Source organism: Aulonocara stuartgranti, assembly GCF_965226115.1.
Source record: "Aulonocara stuartgranti genome assembly, chromosome: 11".
NCBI lineage: Eukaryota > Metazoa > Chordata > Actinopteri > Cichliformes > Cichlidae > Aulonocara > Aulonocara stuartgranti.
This window is the reverse complement of record NC_138947.1, coordinates 31149156-31158378: the sequence shown is the minus strand read 5'-3', so window position 1 is coordinate 31158378 and position 9223 is coordinate 31149156. Positions and strand designations below refer to the sequence as shown.

At 40.3% G+C, this 9223-nt stretch overlaps 1 protein-coding gene across 1 annotated transcript; it reads left to right on the top strand.

Annotated features, from left to right (window-relative positions):
• Nucleotides 1-2909: 2909 nt before the first annotated feature.
• spaca6 (sperm acrosome associated 6) lies at nucleotides 2910-7469 on the top strand. The gene is made up of 9 exons (XM_082552497.1): nucleotides 2910-3372; nucleotides 3463-3549; nucleotides 3734-3805; nucleotides 4032-4055; nucleotides 4163-4240; nucleotides 4730-4833; nucleotides 5221-5377; nucleotides 6864-7044; nucleotides 7203-7469. The coding sequence occupies exons 1-9, from the start codon at nucleotides 3159-3161 to the stop codon at nucleotides 7279-7281; spliced, it is 996 nt and encodes a 331-aa protein (XP_082408623.1). The 5' UTR covers nucleotides 2910-3158; the 3' UTR covers nucleotides 7282-7469.
• Nucleotides 7470-9223: the final 1754 nt, after the last annotated feature.

The window sequence follows — 9223 nt, the reverse complement described above, 5'->3', positions numbered from 1 at the left end:
TTCAAATTAATGTGAATGTATTAAAACAAGATGAAACATTATTTCTCCACAGATGAGCTATGAAATACAAATATTTCCATTTTATTTTGGATTTTAAGGTATGGTCATATGCAGTCTTCTCCAGTCATTCTGTCTGTCTACCAGTGGGTGGCGTTGCCTTCTAATACTTCTACGCAATGACATTTATTTATTTCTTTGAAGTGTTTTATAGTGATATCACCATAGTTTAAGTGACCAAGCAGTGTAATAATGTTATGTCATCTACAGGTGGATTGATAATTTGCATGCCGCCTGTGTCCTGCTCGGGTTCTTCTTTTTTCTTCATAATGTTTGAAAACTAATTTCCTCTTTTGCTGGTAAGTCAGAAGACACATGCTGCCCTGCGTTCAGAAGTGGACGGACAAAGCACAGTGCGACGCCGTAATGATAAGAACTGCACGGAGATCCTGAAAGATGCTTTGAAATGAAAAAGTCTCAGACTGGATGGAGTAATCTGAAGTCCTCTTTACAGCGAGTTGTGGAAAATTTAACAGTCGTATCGCCACAGTTACTAGAGAACAAAAAGAAAATGCGACCTATGCAAAGTATGCTTACATATTTAAATAATTATTTGTCAGCTTTGACAACTTTAAGATTTCAGTGTATGTGCGTTAAGTTCCAGCATGTGAAATGGTCTAGTAACGTATTTTACATGAGCACAAATAGATTTTTAAAATCTCTTCAGCTCAGTGGGCTCAGAAAAGCTATTAGAAACTGTAATTTGTCCATGCTAGCTGAGAAATTATGTTCAAAACTCCTGTGGCATTTACCAACAGTTCATAATTAATTGTTTCCTCTAAATTAATTGTGTCTCCTCCGCAATGAGCTCTCAGCGGCTGCGTTTCTGAGAGTATGTGTGCCTGCTGTTAAAAATGTTACTTTATATCTGATTTGATGAACTGCAGAACAAAAAGATTAGCGTGGATAAAACAAGGATAAATCTGTCATGATTATGCACCGATTATGTTTTAATTGAACTGATCAGCTTTGCTTCTAATCTGCAGCAAACCAGGAGACCGGTTGGTGCCGCAGAATCCAAATGTCAGATGAGGTCATTTCTTTGTCTCGGTGCAGTGACTCTGCAGTTCTCTCATTTAACTCGAATGAGTTTAAACTGCTTGAAACTCTGCTTTGGCATTTTTGTATAATAACTGGATCCGTCTTTACACCTTCTCAGTGTATTTTAATTTTACAGTATGCCCCTCTGTCCCTGAGACCCTTAACCTGTGAGGTCAAAGCAGGTCACAGGTGAGGTCCTCGGGAACAGGGCTGCATTCAGTTTCAACATCCTGTAGAGGAGGGGATCATTTTAGCACTATATTCGACATGATACACTCTGTCTCTTCTACAAAGTATATTTGATACCACTTGGAGTTAAAGTGGTATGTTTAAAAGGAATTTAAGTGCAAGAAAAGTGACAGGCGATACCTGTCACTGTTTCTTCTGGATTTCATGCATCTCAGTATCTGTAAGTGACCGTCAAGACTTTTCAGGTTGAAGAAGAGAACGGCTGCTTGTCCTGCAGCACAGACCATCTCAGGGAGCCAACCCTTCTGGCTGACTTTGTGTTACAGACCCCAGTTGGGGGGCAAAATAAGAAGACAGCCAAGGGTTGTGACCCCGCCATATATGACACCTTCAAAAATCTATGGCATCATTTGTTTTTGATCATGTACAAGTTTTCATACTTGCCTGTTTGTTTTTAACAATTGTATGTTAATAAAATGTGAAAACGTACTCTGTGTATTTCTTTTTTTTTTTTTTTTTTTTTAATCAAACATGTTATTGGATAATGAACAAAAAATCACTAAATATACTGTATCCCAGCTTTCCCCTAATGTTATCTAGACAGTCTCTGAGATTAGGGAATTCTCTGATCCTGCACTATTTCCTTCTTTTTTTTGTTTTGTTTGTTTGTTGTGTCAAATCTTCCATATACATAAAGTCATCTTTTCTCACAGCCAGACATTTTGAAAGCTCTGAGTGAGTTTGGATATGTAGCAGCAAAAATGATCAAAGTGTCCTTGTCACTAGACACAATTAAATGCCCTCAAACATACACACACACATTCATTTGGGATTTTCCATGTCCAACCATCTGAGTAGCTGTCTGACTTTGGCAGTCCTGGAGCACACTCTTGCCTAATATTGATTGGCCTGTCTGTGTGGAGACAGATGAATGCGTTAGTACCCAGCTCACCCTGCCACTGGAAATATATTAAGTTCATGTATTAGGCACCCTGTCTGGTTGCCATGGAGATGCACCAGGAGTGAGGGACAAGGGAGAAGGGGTGGTGGTGGAGGGGATGAGGAGGATGGGAGACGAGAGGGGGATACAGGATGCGATGAGGCAGTCGACTTGATTTGTAGTCCCGCTCCCTCTCTGCCTGCCTCTGCCTGTCACTTGCGTGTCCTCCCTTACCTCCTCTTGTCTTTTCTTTGTTTCTGTTTCTCTCACGTTTTTGTTTTTCACCAATTCTATTTTTTCTAAACTTCATCATCAATAATGTGCACTGACTCCTTCTCTATCTCTGCTACCCCATCGATTTTGTTGTCCCTTTTGTTCTTTATTTTCATATTTGGCTTTTTCTCATTCTCCGTCTCGCCGTCCACCCCCCACCCCCACCCCACACCGCCGGGTAGACTTTCATTTATCGCATATTATATATTTCTCTTGGGTTTTCACGTCGGCACCCTTCCCACTCCATCCCCTACACGTACACAAGCATTTAACTCCATCTTCATCTGCCCCTCTCCCTCTCGCTGCCGCCACCTCCCTCCTTGGCTCGCTTCATCTCTGTGCTCTGCAGTAAAACTGGTGCATTGAGGCAGCAGGAAATGGGGACTAGAGACAATAGAATGGTGGGAAATACAGAGAGGAGTCTGTGATGCTCTCCTGTCGTGTCGAGAAAAGATGAGCGTGATACACTTTCAAGACTTTACTTTTATCCCCGTGTGGGATGTGAACATAAATACAGGGCTCTAATTCATCAAGCCCTGAAGAAAAAAGAAAACAAAAACCTTAGAATTTGCACATTTTTAGTCGCTATGAGACCAGGATTTGAATCAAAACACCTACAGAGAAACATTAGTTGAGTTTTTAAAGCTCACATTGAAAGATGCAGACATCTGCTTTGCGGCTTGTGTGTGTGAGCCTGCTGTTGTGCCTGTCTCAAAGCTGCTATCAGTGTTTTGTGGATGTGGAAGACAGTCTCCGTCTGTGCTGGGGTCACGTTTTGACCGAGTACAATGTGAGAAACGTTGACGCCTGCTTCGAGAAGCTGGACCGCATATTCAACAATAATGAGACAGTGATTGAAGCTGGTAGAGTAGGTGCGAAAGAGTTTCTTCTTTGCCAATTTAGGAACAGTTTGTGACAGCATGTAAAAATCTAGGTGATATGTAATTTCTTGATTTTTTTAGGTAAAGGCTATGACACCCAACTGAAGGAAATTCTGGATGCAGAGGTCCTCCGGCTGTTGAAAGAGTTTGACCAAAAGCTGAATAACGGTAGCTAAACACCTGTTTAAGCAGACTGTATAGCTGCATCGATAAAAGAGTAATACATTTGCTAAGTGAGGTCAGAAAAAGAGAAGTTAGAAAAAACAAAAAACGATGCCCCCAGCCACACAATTCCCCAGTATGAATTGAGCCAAATATTTCTGTCTTCCTCCTCCTCCCCTCCATCTATCAGACACTGTGTACGAGCAAAGGTTGCAGACAGCAGCAGACAATTTCATCTCAGCTGCCTCCAAACTGCCTAGAGGTGAGCCACGGACTTCCCTTTTCCTCCATCTTTCTGTCCATAATAACTTATATTAGGTCATCACATCTTACAGTGATCTCTGTACTCTCTCTAAGATGCCAGTTACATTTTTAGAGTCTTTAAAATACCATGAAGGATCCAGAAGGTGGTTTGCTTTAACTGGCTTTCACTCCTGGATGCTGTATCAGTAATATTTATTAATCAAAATTTTTTATTCTCTTCACAGTCTCTGGATGTATCCCTCCATGTGGTTTGTCTTGATTTTATTGTATTTTTTTTTGATTCTACAACATAACAATCATTGCTTTTAGAAACCAAATAATAATGGCATCAGTATCGGTTTCATTCACCCATCAGGTTTTCAGAGTGCAGGTGCAGTGTACGACTGTGTTACCTGCCAGTACGACTCCTGTGAATTTCCTCTCGACTGCCCAGGTGAGCACTGTTATTCATATTATTACCTCTAACACATCACTGATTCTGTTATGTCACAATTTCCAACTAAAGAAATAAGTACTAATCCAGATGTGACATATCCTTAAATAGCCCTATTTTCACCTCCATAAGCATCCACTCTTGATCCTTGAAATGCTCTTAGCAAAAAGTGAGGATTTGAAAGAGAGACAGAGGAAAGGTTTTATTTCCACACATTATATCTTTTGCACAGAGCCCCCGAGGTACTCTTTAAGTCCTTGGTTTCTTTATGCAAGGTGACAGTTGACTCCCACACACATGGTATTCGTATCAAGCCTTTACAGCACCGCCACTCTTCAGCATATCATCACTTTTACTCAACTCCTCTGAGACTGGGCTTAAATATTATCATTAAGGAGAGCTCAGGCTTCAAGAGCTGCCCCTGTGCGAATGTTATCTGAGTGTGTGCATTTGTCTGTGTGCATGTGGGTGGCTATATGTTTATTTCAGTGGAAGAAATTAAAGTTATGGAAAACAGCAGGATTCGAATGTGGTGCGACGTGCCATTTGCCTTGCCAACTGATATTGAAGTGATCTGGAGGTTCGCAGAGGAGGTACGCTCAGCATATGGTGAATCATTCAGGGTCACTGTTAAAAGTAACAGTTCAACATTTTTGCAAAATACACACACCAGCTTACTCGAGTTAGAGTTAGACGAAATGAGCAACGTGATTTCAAATCTTTGAAATTTGAGGCTGGAGCTGGAAGACAGTTAGCTCTGCACTACAGACTTAAAGATGTCTCCTAATAACAGGTGTGTTTGTCAGTGCGTGATTTTGCTCAGTTGCCTACAAATTTTTGCAAATTTATAACCACATGAACAGAGTTGACTTCTTGTGACAACAGATTTAATAAATATAAAATACTGAGCTGTTATTATTAACACTTTGTTGTTTGTTTGTGTGAAGCAGACAACAACTGAGAACATTTTAATCCTTCAGGTTGAAACGCAGCAATTGGATCAGTTTAAAGAAGTGACTGTGGGCGTTGACAGGCTCTACTCCATCCCCTCAGTGACTTTGAAGCATCAGGGCACCTACCAGTGTGAGGTGTACTCGGGCCAGCTCTCCTTTATCCGAATATACTACTATGTCTCAGGTAAAACAGCTGACTTTAGAAGGATATTTGGAAATTTTAACTGATCAAGGGGAGAGTCCTTGTACCAGGAAAAAGGAAACTTCTTCACATTTAAAGCAACATTACTTTGTACCAGAGAAATGTTTGAACACTTGATGAAATAAGTAAATAGGTCCAAACTTTGACATGTATTGAAACTATTTTAAAGATATTATATTATTTACATTGTAGTTTTACTTTTTTTTTTTTAAATGAGAAAGAACAGCTTAAAAATGTTTTTGAGGGTACATTGAACTTTCATATTCGTTTCTAAATTCGCCATCACCAGTCAAATCTTCTCCCATAAATTTCCAGAGACGTGAGTGCTGGCTCCTGTTTGTCTTGTTCACCACTTGATTGCACTCAGAGACACTCTAAGTAGTTGGCTAGAAAGTCTCTAAAGTCTCCAGTAAGTGCATTTAATTGAAAGCCTTCTCTGTCCAAAATTAGCACCCTCTGGAAAATCACTGTAAATTAGCCACGCACCTTTCTAAATAAGCTGGCTACTGTGTGTCACAGGGAGGCCTGTGACCTCCAAACATACTCCACAGTGTTTATATTTCCATTGTGCTGTGCATGTCCAGGCACTTTGGGACTGCTTTTTATGGTGACCTTCCTGGAAGTGTGGTATGAAGGAGGGGGACTTTAGCCTGAAGTTTAAGAAATAAATAGATGACAGATAAATATATCTACTTTTTTTTTTAAACTTAACTTTTTACCATTGTGTTTGACTGAGACACTGTGCACTGCTATAAGTTTAATATTTATTGGTATTTAAGTATTATTTCCTGGGATGAGAGAAGTTATTAACTATATAGCCAGGAGTTTCTCTCAGGGATTGTTGCGTGTCAGTCTGTGATGCTGAGCAGGTCAGAGGGCTGTAAGGTCCCACTGATAATGGATTTAGCCTGTTGCAGAATTGTTCCTTAGAAGGTTGATTTAGTTTTGAAATATAATATTTAAGTTGAAAACACTAGCTGTTTTGTTTTCTCAAAAAAAAATTTTTTTCTTAGTTTGATTTTTCTTCAGTTTGTCTAACCAGTCTGCAATGTAGATCCAGCACACTAATCCACTGAAGAAAAAGGGAATAAAAAGAGACTGGACTGTTGAGCTGCTGAGAAGCTTGTTATTTCTGAGATGTGTAATTATGTATATGTATAATATTATGTGCATCTCACCTCCTGAACATTATATGATTAGTTGAATAATTATTTTAGTTTTCTGGGTTAGCACATTTTTTCTTAAATTATACAACTGTTGAATTGGTGGGTTATAACCCACTAATGATACATGTCAACTACTGTGTACAGAAGACTAACTAACTCTGTATTTGTGCTTAATAAATGAGGAAACTCCTACTAAGCAAATACAATTAAAACTGCAGACTTCCTCAACCAACCTCTTTCACTTCATTCATCGTCGGTTCTCCTCTATATTCCCTGTCTTCATCCCTTCGTGTCTGTCTTAGTGACCCCCCAGATTGTGGCAGGCCACACAGAGCTGCAGGAGACATTTGACCTGTCTCTGCTCCCAGGAGGGCAGTTTTTCCCCGCGTCTGGTGACTCTCCCCGCTCCTTCCTCGCCTCATTGTTACCGCTTCTCGCCGCCTGTTTAACCGCTTTACTGCTGCTGCTGTGTCTCTCCCTGGGGTAAAACAGAACTATTATTTGCACAGTATCAGCTTTAACAGATTTTAACCGCAAAGTCATTTAGACATTCACACCTGTCATATGAATACATGATGCTCCAGGGCGCACAAATGAGGTGGTATTCATGTTTTTTTTTTCTTTTTCTTTGGTTGTTTCAGGGTTCTGCATTGGTTATCCATACAAGAGCAAAGTCATGCTGAAGAAACACATCAGGCTGAAGATTTAGGTTTATTCTAGAGTGTTTGGAAGATGTATGTGACGCAACAAAGGCATTTCATCAAGTCTGCAGAGTGATACGTCATAGTCCAGACAACATGTGTGTCACTCCTTCCACCACTAGAGGGCAGGATCCACCTCTTTATTAGTAGTAGTACTGAGTAAACGTTTTACTACCATAGTGTAGAGTAGCTGGGCTTGCTTTCATATTTGTGTGTGTGTGTGTGTGTGTGTGTGTGTGTGTGTGTGTGTGTGTGTGTGTGTGTGTGTGTGTGTCCTTGTATGAAAAAGAAAAATGGCCCTCATCACTCGTCATGAAGCAGGAACCACTTTAAACTGACCTTAGCGAGTAACTTTAAGGTACTTTAAGGGCACTTTGACTTTGAGGGTTAGGGTTAGATACTTTGGCTACTCCAGAAGGCAGCTGAGCTTAAAATCAGAGAGATGAAGCTGAGCAAAATATTTACACAGTCGAGGCATCCTGACAGAACAGTTTGCCAAGACAGAATTTATTAACTATCAACACAGAAGGACCCGATATCTAGTATGAGTTGAGAAATACTGTAAGGAAAAGTTATGAGGTAAAACAGGTCATGTGTAGACATTGTGACCATGATTACACTCTGAGTGGCTGATGGACTCAGTTCTGTCCAGACAGTCGTGCAGTCAAAAGGGTAAAAGGAAAATCCTTTGTTTCATCATCCACAAGCAGAACACAGAAACAGAGAGGACAGAGAAAGACAGAGGTAGCAACAAGCTACCGACTACAGTCAGTCTGAATGAAACCACAAGAAGTAGTAAGTCTTGACATGTTTAAATATATTCAGCAGGAACTTGCATTGAACTTTGCTATTACATTGACACACTGTCACATTACTGTTGTGGGCCAAGAAATATTTGGTTGCGTAAACAACAGCAAAAGATAAATCCCCCCCCCATTACATATCACATGATGAAGAAATTCAGTTACAAAACACACTGTTTTACAAATCAAAAGCTTTTGATGTCAAAGTGTGTCATTATGGTTTGCGCAAGAATGTATAGATCAGGTTTGTTGAATGGCAGAGGAACAGGACCCAGTCGCACAACTTTATGGACAGTTACAGTGAGTTTATTTACAGTGAAAAAACTAAGTGCACAACAGTTCCAACAAGATGTGATTTCCTCAGTGGTGATAGTCCCAGCTCCCGGTGGGTGCGGCGATTCCTAGGAAAAAAACCCAAAAAAACTCCATAGTTCCTTCCAAAATATTTACAAAAGCCTTAGTGCTCTCTCTAAAACTCTCCACAGATTTGATGGACACAGAGAGGACAGAGGATTAATTTCCTTCACTCAGAAAAACATGACAAGTTAAATTCTTTGAACTTTGAACAAATTCAATTCTTTGCATGAGGCAGGGTTCCAATGGCTATTGTTAATCAACGATCCAGCGTTGACTGAAGCTCAGCCACTCTACTAAAGTGACCCTTGATGGCGTCAAGATCAAAGCAAGTGTGGATTATCAGCAGATGTGTGGCTCAAGAGCAGGAACTTCTTCAAGGTCCCTATGCTGCACAAAGACAAGAACACATGCATACAAACATATACACACATACAGGAAGCAAAGAAAGAGCTAGAGGTGGAAGAAAAAACAAAAGAAGAAATGACAGGTTAGCCAAGCAAGGAAGGACCACGGCAGTATAACTGATGTCATTTAGCATTATGTAACCAATTCAGCCTACAGGGAGTGCAGAATTATTAGGCAAATGAGTATTTTGTCCACATCATCCTCTTCATGCATGTTGTCTTACTCCAAGCTGTATAGGCTCGAAAGCCTACTACCAATTAAGCATATTAGGTGATGTGCATCTCTGTAATGAGAAGGGGTGTGGTCTAATGACATCAACACCCTATATCAGGTGTGCATAATTATTAGGCAACGTCCTTTCCTTTGGCAAAATGGGTCAAAAGAAGGACTTGACAG